Source organism: Sus scrofa, chromosome 11 (genome assembly GCF_054392235.1).
Source record: "Sus scrofa isolate SSC_HxYL_T2T_F1_AM1 chromosome 11, Sscrofa_HxYL_maternal_Yorkshire_Landrace_v2.0, whole genome shotgun sequence".
Taxonomy (NCBI): Eukaryota; Metazoa; Chordata; class Mammalia; order Artiodactyla; family Suidae; genus Sus; species Sus scrofa.
The window spans coordinates 1,621,613-1,641,463 of NC_139393.1; the positions used below are offsets into that span (position 1 = coordinate 1,621,613).

The 19,851-nt window shown below is 44.1% G+C and overlaps 1 protein-coding gene across 10 annotated transcripts in view; it reads left to right on the forward strand.

Moving 5' to 3' along the window:
- IFT88 (intraflagellar transport 88) overlaps nt 1–19,851 on the forward strand; it is an 80,453-nt gene that overhangs the window by 28,277 nt on the left and 32,325 nt on the right. For 9 of the 10 annotated variants that reach the window (XR_014818897.1, XR_014818901.1, XR_014818899.1 and 6 more), the window contains exons 14-15: nt 6,285–6,371; nt 11,500–11,599. Coding sequence is in view for 5 of the 10 variants with exons in the window: in XM_084981220.1 (XP_084837346.1) it covers nt 6,285–6,371; nt 11,500–11,599 (187 nt within the window). In the remaining 5 variants the exon portion in view is untranslated. Of the gene's footprint in view, nt 1–6,284; nt 6,372–11,499; nt 11,600–13,232; nt 13,781–19,851 lie in introns of those variants that run through there. The other variant, XM_084981223.1, reaches the window with a different exon arrangement.

Consider the following 19,851-nt stretch of genomic DNA (forward strand, 5'->3'; position numbering starts at 1 on the left):
CCCTAGCCTGGGAACTTCCGTATGCTGCAGGTGGGGCCCTAAAAAGACAAAAGACCAAAAGAAGACAAAGTTGTCTCTCTTTTTTTTTTATCCTGCCTTCCAATTAAATTCCAGCCCTCAGAGACACAATTCTTTCAATTTATTTCATTTCTTCCTTCCTCCACTATGGTACCTAGTCTCTGTCAAGTTGGGCTGGAAAATTGTAGTGTTTACTGAACATGCACCAGGTGTCTTAGGAGTTCTAGCACGTGCTAGAAGGCCCTTAGGTTTTTAAAAGTGTGATAAAATACACATACCATCAAATTTGTCTTAACCATAATTCACAGTTCCTCATCTCGCAGTGTGGAGTGTATTCCCACTGGTTTCTAGCCAGTCTCCAGAACTCTTACCTTCCCACCTGCAGCTCCCTCCCCCAGTCCCTGGCGCGCGCTGCTCTGCTCTCCGCCTCTGAATCCGACTGCTCTAGGGAGCTTGTATAAGTGGAGTCTTTTCCTGGCTGGCTTGTTTCACTCAGCACAGCGTCCTCAAGGTCCGTCCATGCTGTGGCCTGTGTCAGAATTTCCCTCCTTTTTAAGGCTGAATAATATTCCATTGTATGTATGGAGTGCCCTTAATCTTTAGGAATTAGTTTAGTGGTAAAAATTAAACTTACCCTCCTTGGAAGATGGAGTAGTTGTCCTTTTCCATGTTCTTCCCGCTAAGTACAGGTGAACTCTGGAAGCTGCATATGAAGCCACACGAGAGGAAAGGGAGCCATGAGGGCAGATCACGAGGCACCTGGCAGTGACTTCACTCTCCCAGACGTGCAGCTGAAGAAGCTGGCCATCGAAAGCCAGCGGGGCCTTTTTAACAAGGCTCTAGGAAAAGCCTGCTTTCCTTCGCCAAAGGACAAGGCAGACCAGTAGGTTAGCAAGACAGAAGACTTTCAGACAAAGACCACGGAAAACCCCACACGGGCCAGCAAGAGGAGATGTGCACCCCACCAGGCTATGAGGAGGCCCTCAGTGCCCCCGAAGGCCGTGCAGGAGCCAGGACTCTAACCCCTAAGGCCCTCAGCGCGTCCCACCGCTCTGCGACGCTGTGGTGTGAGCGGCCAGCACGCGGGGGCACGGGATCCCACCCTGCCCGGCGGTAAGAGGCCGTCCTGACCACTCTCCTGTGTACTGTCGGAGGAGACAGAGTCAGGACTGCCGTCATCACTTGGGTGACACGGTGTCCGTGGGGACCTGGGGGCAGCAGAACTCCTGTCCCATGCCGCAGAAACGGGCACCCTCCCACCGTGGCGTCAGAGGAGGCCCTGTGCGGAACGCGGACTGCTCCCTTTCTTTATCCAGTAAGTCAGGAGGTGGTGTCAGGAAACACGGCTACACCAGAAGTTGTAAATAAAATTCAGACTCATAACAGAACTGTCCAAGTTTCAGTCAAGAATCACTCATCGTACCCGGAATCAGGAAGATCTCAGGCAGTAAAAGAAGGCAGGCAGCAGATGCCACCACTGAGACGACGGGGTGTGAGAATTCCCTGGCAGGTGGTAAAGCAACCGTGATGAAAATGCGTCCGCAAGCAACGGCGAACACCCCTAAACGGAAAAGCGGAAAACCTCAGAAAAGAGAGAACTGCAACAAAGAAAAGATACCAGGAAAAAACCAAATAGAAATTTTGGAGCTGAAAGGTACAGCAGCTTAAATGGAGAGCTCAGGAGATGACTCAAGAGAATGATGGGAAGGGAGAAAAGATTCAGTGAACTGGAAGAGAGAACGGCAATGACCCCATCTGAACCACAGAAAAGAGACCTAGGAAAACAAAAGTAACCGGAGCCTCGGGGACCTCTGGGACTCTTAGAAAAAGATCTAACGTTTGTGTCAGCAGAGTCTGGGAAGGCGGGGTGAAAGGGATTAGGCTGAAGAATTAGAGCTGATAATGTGCCAACATTTGGCAAGAAAAATAAGCCTGTAATACAAGAAGCTGAACAAATTGCAAAGAGGATCAACCCAAGAAAATCCATGTCAAGATGCATGATAGTTAAACTTGTGAAAATTAGGAGTTCCCATCGAGGCTCGGTGGAAATGAGCCCCAGCTAGTCTGATTCGATCCCTAGCCTGGGAACTTCCACGTGCTGCACACGCGGCCCTAAAAAGAAACAAACAAACACTTCTGAAAATTAAATACAAGGTCTTGAAAGGAGGCAGAGAAAACAAGCCATAAGAGAAAAGCAGTTAGAATGACAAGGGGAAAGTCTTAAATCAATAACCTAAACTCCCAGCAAAGAACCTAGTAAAAGTAATAATAAAAAAAAAAAAGCTACATGGATGTATTGTACAATGCAGGAAATATGGCCAATATTTTATAACTGTAAATGGAACATAACCAGTAAAAGTTGTGACTCATGGGCTTCCCATTGTGGCTCAGTGGGTTACAAACCCAACTAGTATCCCTTAGGAGGCAGGTTCGATCCCTGGCCCTGCTCGGTGGGTTCAGGACCCAGCATTGCCGTGAGCTGTGGTGTAGGTTACAGACAGGGCTCGGATCCTGAGTCTCCGTGGCTGTGGCATAGGCTGGCAGCTGGAGCTCCAGTTAGACCCCTAGCCTGGGAACTTCCATATGCTGTGGGCGCAGCCCTAAAAAGACAAAAAAAAGAAAAAAAAAAGTGACTCAGTATGTTGTACACCTGAAACTTACGTAAAATTGTATGTCAACTACACTTCAGTTAAAACAAGAACCTAGAAAAAGAAGAGCAAAATGAACCCAAAGGAAATGGAAGGAAGGAAGTTATTAAAGAAAAAGAACAGAAAGTATCGGCCTTGAAGAGGAAAACAATGGAGAACATCGTGCAGCAGCGGATTCTTTGACTAGATCAGTAAAACTGACAAACTTCCAACAAGCCTGATGAAGCGCAAAGGAGACAGAGCTTAACTGACGTCAGAAACGAAACAGAGGCTGTCGCTGCAGACCCTGCGGAAGTTCCTGTCGGGCGCGGGGACGAATCCGACGGGGAGCCGTGAGGTGGCGGGTTTCATCCCTGGCCTCACTCAGGGGGTTAAGGATCCTGCGCTGCTGGGGCTGTGGCGCAGGCCGGCAGCTGTAGCTCCGATTGGACCCCTAGCCTGGGAACCTCCATATGCCGCAGGAGCGGCCCTAGAAAGCAAAAAAAAAAAAAAAAAAAAAAAAGAAAGAGGAAAAAAAAGGAAGGGAATACTACAAACAGATACTATCCTATACAGATAGATTTGAAACAGACTAAATGGATCACTTTCTTAAAAAATACAGACTGCTACAACTCAGTATGAAAGAGATCATTTGAATAACCTCATAAATGTTAAGGGAAATGACTTTATAATTCAGATCTCCAGGCCTATGTGATTTTACTAAAGAATTCTAGAAAATGTTTAAAGAATAAACATTTTGATAGTCTTTTTCAGAAAATAGTTCATTTTGTGAACCAATATTACCTTGATACCGAAATAAGACAGAAAAGAAAGGAAGCTACAGACTAATCTGATGACTATGGATTAAAAATCCTTTAGAGAATACTGGCAAACCAGAAATACTAACAAAATGTAAAGAGAATTATTCACCGTGACTAAGGATTTATCTCAAGACTATAAGATTGGTTTACCATCTAAAAATTAATATGTTACAGGCTATCAGTAGAACAAAGGACAAAAGCCAAATGATTGTATAAACAAAAATTTTTTATTTTTATTTATTTATTTATTTATTTTTGTCTTTTTGCTATTTCTTGGGGCCGCTCCCGCGGCATATGGAGGTTCCCAGGCTAGGGGCCAAATCGGAGCTGTAGCCACCAGCCTACGCCAGAGCCACAGCAACTCGGGATTCGATCCACGTCTGCGACCTACACCACAGCTCACGGCAACGCCGGATCGTTAACCCCCTGAGCAAGGGCAGGGATTGGACCCACAACCTCATGGTTCCTATTCGGATTCGTTAACCACTGCGCCACGACGGGAACTCCCAAAAATGTTTTTAGACAAAATTCAATACACTTTCATGATAACAAACATGAAAATCTCAACAATCCAGGAGCAGAAAGGAAGTTGCTCCATGTGTAAGGGACATCTGTGAAAAACCCAGTTTGACATTGGACTTAACGGCAAGAAACATCCAGATGAGAGAGAGTCAGACTCTCTGTTGAAAGAGGTATCCTAGGGCAGCCACTGAAAAACTGCTGCAACGAATTCAGCAAGGTTGCCGAGTAAAAAGATCAATATTCAAACGTCACTAGTACACTGTAGAAATAAAGGGTACACTACCAGGGAACTGTCTGGAAGTGAAGTCAGCAGTTACATTTACAGTAGCTTAAAAAATAAATTACTAGGAATAAATTTTTTAAATGAAGTGCAAAACTCATACTTTGAAAACTATAAAACATCATTGGAAGAAATGCTAAATAAATGGAGAGACATCACATGTCTGTGGCGGGCACTTCGTGTTGCTAAGATCACAGTGTTTTCCAGGTTACAGGTTCCGTGTCATCCCTTTCAACACCCCAATAGTGCTTTTGCAAACAGTGGCAAGTTGACCCTAAAACTCACGGGGAAATGTAAGGGGGTGCAGAATAGCCAAAAAATATTGAAAAAGCGTAGAAAGGTTGGAGGACTCAAGCCCCAAAGCCGCCGTGGTCAAGACAGGTGTGGTGGCCGTTTATGTCAGCAGCAGGAGGACAGACGTAAAAGTCAGAGGGATGGAAGGAAACTCCCAACACTCACCGTTAATAAAGCTGTCAGGCCATTTGATGAGCAAAGAATAGTCTTTTTAACAAATGGTGCTGGAACAACTGGATGTGCTCATGCAAAAGAGTGAAGGTGGGCCTCTCTCAAACACCATCCACAGAAATGACTTCACAGTGGGTCCTAGAATTACGGAATTGTTAGAAAAAACCCAGAGGTGGACACTACCGACCCTTTGCTCTGCAGGGGTTTCTTCGGTGTGATACCAAAGGAAAAGACGAGGCAAAAGCTGGACTTCATCAGAATTAAAGACGTCTGTTCCGGAAAGTGAAAGACCACCTCCTGAACGGGAGAAAACACCTAGAACCATGTATCCAAAAGGGGGCCAGTTTCTATAGTAAAGTCCTCTTCCAACCCAGTGATAAAGTGATAAATAGACTTTTGTTTGCAGTGGAAGTTCAAGCAGCCAGGATGTGCAGGAAAAGATGCTTAGCTTCAGGAGGTGCACTCAAAACTGCAGTGAGATGGCACGTCACACCTGCTGGTGTGACGGAGTCAAAGCACATAAGAAGGAGCGTTGGCTTGGGTGTGGACAAGTGGGAATCTCATATGTGGCTGCTGGGAGTGTGAAATGGCGCGGCCACTTTGGAAAGCAGTCTGGACATTTCTCAGAGGCTTAACATAAGACCCAGCAGTTTCTCTCCTAGATAAATCCCCTGAGAAATTAGAGAATGATCTACACGATAACTTAGACATGAATGTTCATGGCAGCATTATTTCTGTCCTTAAAGTGGAAACAAGCCAAATATCCACAACTGATGAATGGATAAACAAAAATACGGTTTAAGGAGTTCCCTGGTGGCCTAGTGGGTTAAGGGTCTGGTGGAGTCAGTGCCGTGGCTCAGGTCACTGCTGTGGCAAGAGTTTGATCCCTGGCGTGGGGACTTCCAGATGTGTCACAGCCAAAAAAATCTGCACACGTGATCTCACCACACAGTGGCATATTCTTTCGCCATAAAAGGAATGAAATACATGGCCTAAGTACACGTGAGTCCTGAAGGCGTGGTGGTGGGTGAAAGGAGCCAGTCGCCGGAGAGCACAGGACCTGCTCTGTGACTCCGCCTCTGTGAAGGTGAAGGGGAGGCAAATCTCTAGAGACCGTAGTCGTTCAGGTTTATTCACCACAGCTTCTTCCTTTCCTTGGACAGCACAGGTAACGCAGCTTCAGAACCTGTGGCTCTCGGGGATCTGCCAGCAGAGCAGTCCATAGACGTTGTTTTTTTGTTTTTTTTTTTTGTTTGTTTGTTTTTTTTTGGTCTTTTTGTCTTTTTAGGGCCACACCCGCAGCATATGGAGGTTCCCAGACTAGGGGTCGAATCACAGCTGTAGCCGCCGGCCTGCACCACAGCCACAGCAACGCCAGCTCCTTGGCCCACTGATCAAGGCCAGGGGTCGGACCCGCATCCTCATGGATGCTAGTCGGGTTCACTAACCGCTGAGCCACGACAGGAACTCCTTCACTTACATTTTAAGAAGTCAGTCCAAACTCTTTTTATGCTGTATTTCTAAAGAAAACTTTTGGGCTGTTTGATCCAGGAAAGCCATGGCGGAAAAATACATCATGACTGCTGCAAAACTCATCGCTCCTGTAATTGAGACGTCGTTTGCTGTGGGTTATGATTGGTAAGAGAAATTCAGTATTAACTGCTTGAACTTGGTGTTTTCTGATGTATACCTTTTATTGATTTATTAAAGTTTTGTTAGTTAGGGAAGTGAACAAGTAATTAGGAATATTGATTTCTGCTTATCAAGCAAATAGCATTACATGGTAAGATTACCAATATTAGGTGGTAAGATAAGCAACTCTAAAAGTTCTCATATATTTTTCTTCTTGTTTATGTCATTTTGTACATTAAGCGCTAAGGCAGATGTGTTGCACTTGGCATGTGGGTGCGTGACTGCTTTCATCTTGTGAATCCCACCCTGTGCCCTCTGCCTTTTTGCTTTATCTTTTCTCATTATCTCCTTTTTCTACCTTAAATTCGTCAGTACTGCTAAACTTTCTATCCTGAGTAATACCTCTTGCAGCTCAGCTTTCTAAATTGTCAAATTTATTCGTATAAAGTTGTAAATAAAACATTGTCATGTTTGTTGACATGATGTAGTCATGTTCTTATTGTCATCTAAATGTCTGTCAAATCTAATAACATCTTGTCTTTCATTTCTTTTTTTTTTTTGTCTTTTTGCCATTTCTTGGACCAATCCTGCGGCATATAGAGGTTCCCAGGCTAGGGGTGGAATAGGAGCTGTAGCCGCCGGCCTACACCACAGCCACAGCAATGTGGGATCCGAGCTGTGTCTGCGCCTACACCACAGCTCATGGCAATGCCGGATCCTTAACCCCCTGAGCAAGGCCAGGGATCGAACCTGTAACCTCATGGTTCCTAGCCGGATTCGTTAACCACTGAGCCATGACGGGACCTTCTTGTCTTTCATTTCTGGTATTGGTTATTTTTTCTTCTTCTTTTTTTTTTTTTTGTCTTTTTGTCCTTTTAGGATCATATCCGTGCCATATGGAGGTTCCCAGGCTAGGGGTCCAATCGGTGCTTAAGCCACTGGCCTACACCACAGCCACAGCAACACAGGATCCTTAACCCACTGAGCGAGGCCGGGGATTGAACCCGAGTCCTCATGGATGCTAAGCACTGGTTCATTAACCACTGAGCCATGATGGGAACTCCTCTTCTTCTTTTTTTTTTTTTTTTTAATTTAATTTTTTTGGCTGTGCTGACAGCTTGTGGAAGTTCCTGAGCCAGAGATTAAACCCACATCATATCAGCAACCCAAGCCAGTACAGTGATAATACTGCATCCTTAACCTGCTGAGGTACAAGAGAACTCCTTTTCTTTTTTTTAGGGTCACACTTGAGGCAAATGGAAGTTCCTGGGCTAGAGGTCAAATTGGAGCTACAGCTGCCAGCCTGCACCGCAGTTCATGGCAATGCCAGATCCTTACCCCACTGAGCGAGGCCAGGGACTGAAGCCACATCCTCGTGGATATTGGTTGGGTTCCTTACCACTGAGCTGCAGTGGAAACTCCATCTTTTTTTTGGTTATTTAGTTTAATTTCACTGTGGTCAGGGGATATGCACTGAATGATTTCAACCCCTTGAAATTTGTTGAGGCTTGATACATAGTCCAAATGCACTTGAAAGGAACACATCTGTTACTGTTAGTGGTAATACCCTGTATACATTAGGACAGATTCCATATTGTTTTGTTTATATCATCTTATTGATTTTTGTTTGCTTATTCTTTTAGCTACTTAGAAAGATGCGTTAAATTTTTTTACTATGGTTTTGGATTTCTGCGTTTTTTTTCTTTTAGATTTATTAACTTTTGTTCTATGTTATTTTTAAGCTAGGTTATTGGATCCGTAAAGATTTAAAATTGGGATATATCCTTTGTGGATGAAGCTTTTTTTTTTGGTCTTTTTGCCATTTCTTGGGCCATTCCCGCGGCATATGGAGGTTCCCAGGCTAGGGGTCCAATCGGAGCTGTAGCTGCCAGCCTACACCAGAGCCACAGCAACGTAGGATCCAAGCCACGTCTGCGACCTACACCACAGCTCACAGCAACGCCGGATCCTTCACCCACTGAGCAAGGCCAGGGATCAAAGCCGCAATCTCATGGTTCCTAGTCGGATTCGTTAACCACTGCGCCACGACGGGAACTCCTGAAGCTTTTTTTTTTTTTCTAGGGCCACACCTGTGGCACAGGTTAGTTCCTGAGCTAGGGGTTGAATCAGACTGCAGTCCTATGGCACAGTTACAGCGATGCCAGATCCAAGCTGCATCCACCACCTACGTCACAGCTGGCGGCAATGCTGCATCCTGAACCTTCTGAGCAAGGCCACAAATCAGCCTGCATCCTTAAGGATGTATGTCAGCTTCTTAACCCACTGAGCCACAATGGAAACTCCAGGATTAAGCTGTTTATCGTTAGGAAATATCCTTCATTTCTCCTAGTCATGTCTGTGGCCTTAAAGTTTGCTCTGTCTCCTTTCTTTTGGTGAGCGGTGTGTACCTGCCTTCACTTTACTTTAAGGTGTGTCTCTTGCAAGCAATTCAGAGTTGATTTTCCCTTTGTGTCCACTCTGCAATCTGTCTTTAATTAGGTTATGTGGTCTAATCACACACTTTATGCACTTTATAGTGAAAGGACTTCCTCTTCATCTAGGTTCCTATCTCTTAGCTCCTTTTTTCCTGTTTGTCCCATATAGTACGTTGATTTTTTTTTTTTTTTTTTTTGGATACATCTGCAATATGCGGCGATTTCTGGGCTAAGGCATCAACCCAACCACTGCAATGACAATGCTGGATCCTTAACCTGCTGTGCCACAAGGGAACTCCTGCCATATTCTCCTTTTAATCTCCCCCCCGCCTTTTTTTTGTCTTTTGTCTTTTTAGGGCCGCACCCGTGGCAGGTGGAGGTTCGCAGGCTAGGGGTCTAATCAGAGCTGTAGCCTCCAGCCTGCGCCACAGCCACAGCAACGCAGGATCTGAGCCACGTCTGTGAGCTACACCACAGCTCACAGCAACACCGGATCCTTAACCCACTGAGCAAGGCCAGGGATCGAACCCGCAACCTCATGGTTCCTAGTCGGATTTGTTAACCACTGAGCCACAGAGGGAACTGCTCTCTTTCATTTTTAAATGGCCACACCCATGGCATGTGGAAGTTCCGGGGCCAGGGATTGAATCCAAGCCTGTGTGACCGATGCCACACATAGCTGTGGCAATGCTGGATCCTTTAATCCACCGCTCTAGGCCGGGCATCTAACCTGAGGAGCAACCTGAGGCGCACGGTCAGATTCTCTCCCTCTCTTTTTTTTCTTTTTTTGGCCGCTCTGTGGCATATGGAGTTCCTGGGCCAGGGATCAGCTGCTGCAGCACCGGATCCTTAACCCACTCTGCCAGGGAGGGGGTAGAACTTGCATCCCAGTGCTCCAGAGGTGTCACTGATCCCATTGTGCCCCTGCGGGAACGCCTGCAGTTGCATTCTGAACCCACTGCCGCAGTGGGAACTCCCCTTTCTCTCTGAACTTCTTTATTGGGGGTTGTTTATTAGACTGAGTAACCGAACGTTACAGATGCTGTGTTACACTAAGGTAACTGTGTTCATTGTGTGCTGTGAGATTTCCTAGTCCCAGTTGCTAAATGCTAATGTAGTTTGGCCTCATTGGGCTGAGGCTTGAAGGATTCGTTGGAATAAAAGCGGGGGGAGGGAGGGAGGCTGGTCTCCGCGGAGAGAAGCCTGTTCTCCAGGGTCGGGGGGTGGGGGGGTGAGGGGGGTGGCAGCCCTTCTGTAGATTCTTCGAGATCATTAGCCCGAAGCTTCAGGCATCCCGAGCTTCTAGCCTGGCGGGGGCTGCGTACCATCCTTAGGAAAGTGAGAAAAAGCCACCCCAGTACATTTCTAGGGGCTCAGTTCCTTCCCAGAGCCCCATCGGAGAAAGGGTGGCGGAGAGCGTCCCGCTTCCTCTCTGAGCCGCTCGCTGTCGAGGGCACGCGGGGAACGCGGGAGCGTCCCCAGAGCGTGCGGCTTTCTGGTCCCCCCGATCCTGGGGCGCGCTCTGCCCTCCTCCGGGCTCCCTCTGCCGCCTCCAGCCCCTGATTCGGAGCTGGCGTGCCTTTCCCAGCCCGGTTGAGCGTCTGCACCCTGGCTTCTCGCGCCTCTCCTGGGCTTCTCTCGGCGGACTCAGGTCTCCTGCAGCCCCGGCCCAGACACAGGCCCCCCAGGAGACCTCCAGTCCACATTCGCTGAGCGCGTCGCCCGCCGCTCCCTGGAAGCCCCGCGGGCCGCGTTGCTGGGGCGCGGCTGCCGCATCGGGCTGGTTCGGGTGCCCTCTGCCCACGGCAGGCAGGAGGGCTCTTGGCTCCGTTGGGTTAGAAAATGCTCTGCTTGAAGAAAGCTCTTCCGCTTCAGTATGTTCCAGTTATTGGTCAAGCCCAAGGCTTTGATGTATGTTCCAGAGCAGATGAGAAATACACTTTGGTGGTGACCACAGCCCGAGGCGGCAGCCGCACAGGCCCCTTCGGTGGGGTCTCTCTTGGCGCCAAGGTCATGATTCTCAGTTAGAGACCCTCCGTCTTGGTGCAGTGGCTTTCGGTAGCAACAGAAATTGGGCTCACGTCTCACTCGGAGTTTCCATGAGCATCATCTCAGACGTATGGCAGCAGTGACGCCTGTCTTTCCCGCTGTGTGCGGACTACATGTGATCAGGCTCAGGAGGGCACTGGCGCCCTGCCTGATGGATGGTCAACAGTAAATGTTTTGTGTGCCTTGGGGAACAGGTCCAGGCTTGGATGCAAAAAAATTAAATAAATTAGATATATCAAATTAAATATGTTCTATAGAATTTTTCTCACCATCAGAGCATTGAAGATGAAAAATATAAACACTTGTAGCTGTTACAAATTGAAGTTGTTTTATTAGTTAATTAAAAACGAGAATGTAGGCATTCCCCTCGTGGTTCACCAGAAACGAACCTGACTAGCATCCATGAGTGTGCAGGTTCCATTCCTGGCCTTGCTCCGTGGGTTAAGATCTGGCATTGCCCTGAGCTGTGGTGTAGGTCGCAGACGCGGCTCAGATCTGGCATTGCTGTGGCTGTGGTGTAGCTGGCAGCCGTAGCTCGATTTAACCTCTAGCCTGGGAACTCCATATGCCGAGGGTGCCGCCCTGGAAAGACAAACAACCTAATGCACTAGAACAAAATAAAAGAACCTCTTTTTCACTTGACATGACAGGTGTGTCGAAGTTGTGAAAGCCTCTCCGTATGTAGAGCTGGCGAACGACTTGGAAATAAACAAAGCAGTCACATATTTGAAGCAAAAGGACTTCCACCAGGTACGTGAAAAAATGTTTAGGTGGAAGGTCGTATGTCAGTTGGTCAAAGCAGTACTCTTGTGAAACTCCTTTCTGGAATAATGTTATCTGTGATTGTTCTGAAGCTGAGTAATAGTTTTATCTGTATCCTAACATAATTTTCTTTAAGATAGTGTTTTAATTTTGACCTCTTTGGCCTCTTTCTTACGACGCAAATCCTTGCTGTGTAAAACATGGTTTTGCTAAATTACTAAACCATATTCTAGGGCAGAGGCAGCTGCCCCAAAGGCTTTCAGACGCGTCCCTGAAGCTGAAGGCTTTTAGGGTCAGAGCTCGTACCCAGGTGACGGGGAGGCCGGGAGCCTGAACAGCGGCCTCATGTCCCCCCCGCAGCTCTCCTGGCACCGGCTTCTGTGTTGGGTGGACTCGTTGGGGTTGTATTGGGCCCACTGCTGCAGCTTCCGAACCCCTGGGACCTGTGTGGGGCATCAGGGCCGGCTAGGAGGCGGGGCGGTGCTGGCTGTCAGCAGGCTGTCTCCAGGGGCAGGCCCATCAGAAGAGAAGAGCTTTGGGGAGGGGGCGGGGACCCCAGAGGGGAGCAAGGAGAGTGACCCTTGACACCCAGTTTGTAAAACCTGCGCCCTCTGGGTACCCAGCTCCTGGGAGCAAGGGCCAGAGGAAGCCTGGGTGGCTTTCCGACACCATCCCAAGTCGGCTTTCCCGTTTCTTCCCCTTCCCTTTCTGGGGGACAAGGCAGTGACCAAGCCTTTCGAGGGAGGGGGCAGGCACCTGTGGCATGATCGAGAGAGCAGCTGAAAGCAGCTCGGGTGCCTGGCGGCCTCCTGCCCTGCTCTGCACAGCTCCGCGCGCCTGGTGACTTGCCAGCACCGCAGAGCCTGAAGGGACTTCTCAGCTGTCCTTACATCTGTTCCGTCATTAAAAATGCCACGGATAGAAGTCTGGTGCTGTTCCACTGAAAAGTGGATGTGAAGAGAGACAGATTGGTCTTTGGTGTCTTGTTGGAGTCATCTGTGGACAGAAAAGCAATTTTTTGTGTTTGGAGACGTGCTGATAGATGACAACAGAGAAAACCGTGTTTGCCACTTTTCTCTTGATACTTTGTTTTTAAATGGCTTTTTTAAGAAAAATTTGACAGTATATTACCAGAGTTCATGTTTTAAAACTGTGTTCCCTAGGGAATAAACCTGCTAATTTTTTCATATTACAATTCATTTAACACAAATCATAGTTTGCTGCTTTCATAGTAGCTCTTCCTATTCAAAATATATATATATATTTTTTTTGTCTTTTTTTTTTTTTTGCTATTTCTTAAGCCGCTCCCACGGCATATGGAGATTCCCAGGCTAGGGGTCTAATCGGAGCCGTAGCCACCAGCCTACGCCAGAGCCACAGCAACGCTGGATCTGAGCCACGTCTGCAACCTACACCACAGCTCACGGCAACGCCGGATCGTTAACCCACTGAGCAAGGGCAGGGACCGAACCCGCAACCTCATGGTTCCTAGTCAGATTCGTTAACCACTGCGCCACGACGGGAACTCCTCAAAATATTTTTGTTCCATTTGCATATATAAGATTTTAGTATCAGTTCGTTTACTGATGTGTTACGTTTGTATTTTCTGCTTTCTTTTCAGCATTGCTGCTTTTCCTCTGCATTTCTTTTGTTGTATATTGTAACTCTGATGAGGTGGGTTTAGTACAATCTTAGTTTCAAAGGAACGCTATTAGCTTAAAAAGGATTGGGTTCATGTAACTCATACTGATCATTGATGGACTATGACTCAAGGCAAAAGAGAAAAAGTGTCTTTTGTAAGGAAATAGTTCTCTAGTTAAGTCTAAATACTTTTTTCAGAAAAAATACTGAAATTGAAATCTCAGTATGTTTATTTGTGGTGATAGTGTTGTTTGGTAGTCGCCTTGGTAGCAGAGAAAGAGCTCCCGGAAAGCCACAGGTGCAGGGGTGAAGGCCAGTGGTAGCAGGTGGACATGCTCAGAGGAGAGCACAGCCAGGAGCAGCTGGTGCCAGCCCGGAAAGAAAAGGGAAATGGACACGGATCTATTTTCCTAATTCTTTTGGGGGGAAAACAAAAACCAAACTAACAGTGTTTATTTTCATGATTTTTTTTTTTTTGCCATTTACAACTAAATTGTATTAAAATAAATCAGTTTCATTTATAAATTATTTTGAAGTTTTTTTGTAACTTTTTTTTTTCCAATATCTATTTATTTATTTTTATTACTCAATGAATTTATTACATTTGTAGTGGTACAATGATCATCACAATCCAGTTTTATAGGATTTCCATCCCACACCCCCAGCGCATCTCCCCACCCCCCAAACTGTCACCTTTGGAAACCATAAGTTATTTAAAAGTCTGTATTTATATGTTATCTGTTCTGCAAATAAGTTCATTCTGTCCTTTTTTCAGATTCCACATGTCAGTGAAAGCATTTGATGTGGGTGTCTCATTGTCTGATTGACTTCACTTAGCACGATAATTTCTAGGTCCATCCATGTTGCTAAAAATGCCATTATTTTGTTCTTCTTAATGGCTGAGTAATATTCCATTGTGTATAGGTACCACATCTTCTTGATCCACTCCTCTATCGATGGATATTTAAGTTGTTTCCATGTCTTGGCTATTGAAAATAGTGCTGCAATGAACGTTGGAGTACATGTGTCTTTGCGAGTCATGGTTTTCTCTGGGTAGATGCACAGGAGTGGGGTTGCTGGATCAAATGGTAGTTCTATGTTTAGTTTTCCGAGTAATCTCCATGCTGTTTTCCACAGTGGTTGCACCAATTTACAATGCCAACAGTGTACTAGGGTTCCTTTTTCTCCACACCCTCTCCAGCACTTAATGATTGTAGACTTTTGGATGATGGCCATTCTGGCTGGTGTAAGGTGGTACCTCATCGTGGTTTTGATTTGCATCTCTCTGATAATGAGCGATGCTGAACATCTTTTCATGTGTTTTTTGGCCATCTGTATGTCTTCTTTGGAGAACTGTCTGTTTAGATCTTCTGACCATCTTTTGATGGGGTTGTTTGTTTTTTTTGTATTGAGCGGTAGGAGGTGTTTGTAAATTTTGGAGATTAGTCCCTTGTCAGTTGATTCACTTGCAAATATTTTCTCCTATTCTGTGAGTTGTCTTTCTGCTGTGCAGAAACTTTTAAGTTTGATTAGGTCCCTTTTGTTTATTTTTGTTTTTACTGTCATTACTCTAAGAGGTGGATCTGAGATGATGTTGCTGTTGTTTATGTCAGAGAGTGTTTGGCCTATGTTTTCCTGTAAGAGTTTTATAGTGTCTGGTCTTATACCTAGGTCTTTCATCCATTTGGAGTTTGTTTTTGTGTATGGTGTTAGGGAGTGTTCTAATTTCATTCTTTTCCATGTGGCTGTCCAGTTTTCCCAGCACCACTTATTGAACAGGCTGTCTTTTTTCCATTGTATATTCTTGCTTCCTTTGTCATAGATGAGTTGGCTGTAGGTGCGTGGGTTTAATTCTGGGCATTCTGTCCTATTCCACTGATGTATATTTCTGTCTTTGTGCCAGTATCATTCAGTTTTGATGACTGTTGCTTTGTAGTATAGTCTGAAGTCCGGGAGCCTGATTCCTCCAGCTCCATTTTTCTTTTTTGGGATGTCTTTGGCGATTCTGGGTCTTTTGTGCTTCCAAACAAACTTTAAAATATTTTGTTCGAGTTCTGTGAAAAATGTCCTTGGTCATTGGATAGGGTATTGCATTGAATCTGTAGATTGCCTTAGGTAGTATAGTCATTTTGATAATATTGACTCTTCCAGTCCACGAGCATGAGATGTCATTCCATCTATTTGTGTTGTCTTTGATTTCTTTCATCAGTGTCTTATGGTTTTCAGAGTTCAGGTCTTTTGTCTCTTTAGGTAGGTTTACTCCTAGGTATTTTATTCTTTTGGATGTGATGGTAAACAGGATTGCTTCCCTAATTACTCTTTCTGATCTTTCATTGTTAGTGTATAGAAATGCTGTCAATTTCTGTGTATTGATTTTGTATCCTGCTACTTTGCCAAATTCGTGGATGAGCTCTAACAGTTTTCTGGTAGAGTCTTTAGGATTCTCTAGGTATAGTATCATGTCATCTGCAAATAGGGATAGTTTTACGTCTTCCTTTCCAATTTGGGTTCCTTTTATTTCTTTTACTTCTCTGACTGCTGTAGCTAGGACTTCTAGAACTATGTTGAAGAGTAGTGGCGAGAGTGGGCATCCTTGTCTTGTTCCTGATCTCAGTGGGAATTCCTTCAGCTTTTCACCATTGAGAATGATGTTAGCTGTAGGTTTGTCATATATGGCCTTTATTATGTTGAGGTAGGTTCCCTCTATGCCCACTTTCTGAAGGGTTTTTATCAGAAATGGGTGTTGGATTTTGTCAAAGGCTTTTTCTGCATCTCTTGAGAGGATCATATGGTTTTTATTCTTCAGTTTGTTAATGTGGTGTATCACACTGATGGATTTGTGGATATTGAAGAACCTTTGCATCCCTGGGATAAATCCCACTTGATCATGATGTACAATCCTTTTAATGTATTATTGGATTCGGTTTGCTAGGATTTGGTTGAAGATCTTTGCATCTATGTTCATCAGTGAAATTGGCCTCTGGTTTTCTTTTTTTGTGGTGTTTTTGTCTGGTTTTGGTATCAGGGTGATGGTGGCCTCATAGAATGAGTTTGGGAGTGTCCCTTCCTCTGCAATTCTTTGGAATAGTTTCAGAAGGATAGGTGTTAGCTCTTCTCTAAATGTTTGATAGAATTTGCCTGTGAAGCCATCTGGTCCTGAACTTTTGTTTTGTTGGAATTTTTTTAATCATAATTTCAATTTCAGTACTTGTGATGGGTCCATTCATCTTTTCTATTTCATCTTGGTTCAGTCTTGGAAGATTGTACTTTTCTAAGAATTTGTCCATTTCTTCTGGGTTTTCCATTTTATTGGCATATAGTTGCATATAGTAGTCTCTTATGATCCTTTGTATTTTTGTGGTGTCCGTTGTTACTTCTCCTTTTTCATTTCTAATTTTATTGATTTGAGTCCTCTCTCTTTTTTGCTTGATAAGTCTGGCTAGGGGTTTATCAATTTTGTTGATCTTTTCAAAGAACCAGCTCTTCGTTTCATTGATCTTTTCTATGGTTTTCTTTGTTTCTATTTCATTGATTTCTGCTCTGATCTTTATGATTTCTTTCCTTTTACTAACTTTAGGTCTTGTCTATTCTTCTCTCTCTAGCTGCTTTAGATGTAAAGTTAGCTTGTTTATTTGAGCTTTTTCTTGTTTCCTGAGGTGGGTTTGTATTGCTATCAACTTTCCTCTTAGAACGGCTTTTGCTCCATCCCATAGGTTTTGGAGTGTCATATCTTTGTTATCATTTGCTTTTAGGTATTTTTTAAATTTCCTCTTTGATTTCTCCAGTGATCCACTGGTTGTTTAGTAGCATGTTGTTTAGTCTCCATGTGTTTGTTTTTTTGCAGTTTTTTTCTTGTTGTTGATTTCCAGTCGTATAGTGTTATGGTCAGAAGAGATGCTTGATATGATTTCAGTTTTCTTAATGTTACCAAGGTTTGATTTGTATCCCAGGATGTGATCAGTCTTAGAGAATGTTCTATGTGCACTTGAGAAGAATGTGTATTCTGTTGCTTTGGATGGAATGTCCTATAAATATGTTAGGTCCATCTGGTCTCATGCTTTATTCAGGGCCTGTGTTTCGTTATTGATTTTCTGTCTGGATGGTCTGTCCATTGCTGTAAGTGGGGCGTTAATGTCCCCCACTATGATTGTGTTATTGTCGATTTGTCCTTTTAAGGTTGTTAGCAGTTGGCTTATATATTGTGGTGAACCTGTGTTGGGTACGTAGATATTTAAAATTGTTATATCTTCTTCTTGGATTGATCCTTTGATCATTAAGTTGTGACCTTCCTTGTCCCTTAAAATATTTTTCATTTTAACGTCTGTTTTGTCAGAGTTCCCCTCGTGGTGCAGTGGTTAGTGAATCTGACTAGGAACCATAGTGTTGCAGGTTTGATCCCTGGCCTTGCTCAGTGGGTTAAGGATCCAGCATTGCTGTGAGCTGTGGTATAGGTTGCAGACATGGCTTGGATCTCACGTTGCTGTGCTGTGGTGTAGACTGGCAGCTACAACTCTGATTCTACCCCTGAACTGGGAACCTCCATATGCCGCAGGAGTGGCCCTAGAAAAGGCAGAAAGACAAAATAAATAAATAAAAATAAAGTCTATTTTGTCTATTATGAGTATTGCTACTACAGCTTTCCTTTGATTCCCGTTTGCATGGAATATTTTCTCCTGTCCTCTCACTTTCAATTTGTATGTGTCCCTAGAAGTGAAGTGGGTCTCTTGGAGACAGCATATATATGGGTCTTGTTTTTGTATCCATTCAGCCAGTCAGTGTCTTTTGGTTGGGGTGTTTAGTCCATTGACATTTAAGGTAATTATTGATATGCATGTTCTTATTGCCATTTTATTAATTGCTTTGGATTTGGTTTTGTTGCTCTTTTTTCTTCTTCTCTTGTTCTCTCCTCTTGTGGTTTGATGACTATCTTTAGAGTTGTATTTGAGTTGATTTTTCTTATTTGTTTGTGTATCCATTGTAGATTTTTGGTTTGCAGTTTTCTAAAGTTTTGATATAAGAGTGTATGTATATATACAAGGTTGTTTTAAGTCGTTGTTCTCTTAATTGCAAGTGCATCTCCAGTGTCCTGCATTTGTTCCCTCTTCTCATGATTTCTGATTTTGGTGGCATGATTCTGTGTGGATGATTTCGTATCTTTTATACACACACACACACACACACACACACACACACACACACACACACACACACACACCCCTTTGCTGGTGCGCCTTGTTATTTGTGCTTCCTGCTTCCTGGATTTGAGTGAGTGATTCCTTTCCCATGTGAGGGAAGTTTTTGGCTATTGTCTCTTCCTCTTTTTTTTTTTTCTCACAATTTGTTACGTCTTATTGATTCTTCAATATAGGCATTACACCATTCTAGGTGAGGTGATAAACAAGACATTATAGACTTTACATTGTACCATGAAGAGAAATGGTTATTAATAATACAGTTGTAAACTATATCATTTAATTGTATAGTTGCATTATTTAATTATAATTATCATAAATTCTTTGATGGAGAGGAAATCAGAATCAGATCTAAGAAGACTTAAGCATTCTAAGAATGATGTCAAATGACCCCCTTCATGGTGGATTAGGCACTTATTGACTATGAGATATATTTCTTCTTCAGAGATTCCTTGTTTGTGTATCAATTGTATTTTTGGTTTGCAGTTATTCTGAAGTTTTGATGTAAGAGTCTATATGTATATGAGATTGTTTAAGTTGTTGTTGTCTTAATTGCAAGTTCATCTCCAGTGTCCTGCATTTGTTCCCTCCTCTTCTCATGATTTCTGATGTGGTGGCACAATTGTGCATGGATGATTTCCTGTCTTTACTGTATATATTCCTTGACTGGTGAGCCTTGTCATTTGTGGAATTTTTGTTTCTGGTTGCAGCCTTTTCTTTTCTGCCTAGAGAAGTTCATTTAGTATTTGTTGTAGGGCTGGTTTAGTGTTGCAGAATTCTCTCAGCTTTTGCTTATCTGTGAAGGTTTTGATTTCTCCTTCAAGTCTGAATGAGAGCCTTGCTGGGTAGAGTAATCTTGGTTGGAGGTTTTTTCCTTTCATCACGTTAAGTATATCATGCCACTCCCTTCTGGCCTGCAGAGTTTCTGCTGATAAATCTGCCGATAACCTTATCAGGATTCCCTTGTATGTTATTTGTTTCTTTTCCCTAGCTGCTTTCAAGATTTTCTCTGTCTTTACTTTTGGTCAGTTTGATTAATATGTGTCTCAGTGTATTCCTCCTTGGGTTTATTTTATATGGTGGTTTATTTTAATCCCTCGTTGTGCTTCCTGGATTGTAGTGAATGGTTCCTTCCCCATGTGAGGGAAGTTTTCGGCTATTATCTCTTGGAATATTTTTTCTGTACCCTTCTGTCTCTCTCCTCCTTCTGGCACCCCTATAATATGGATGTTGGTGCGTTTAACGTTGTCCCAGCGTTTTCTCTGAGACTCTCTTCATTTGTTTTCAGTCTTTTTTCTCTTTTCTGTTCTGCATCCTTAATTTCCACTAATCTGTCCTCCACCTCGCTTATTCGTTCTTCTCCCTCCTGTATTCTGCTGTTAGCTTCTTCTAGTGAGTTTTTTATTT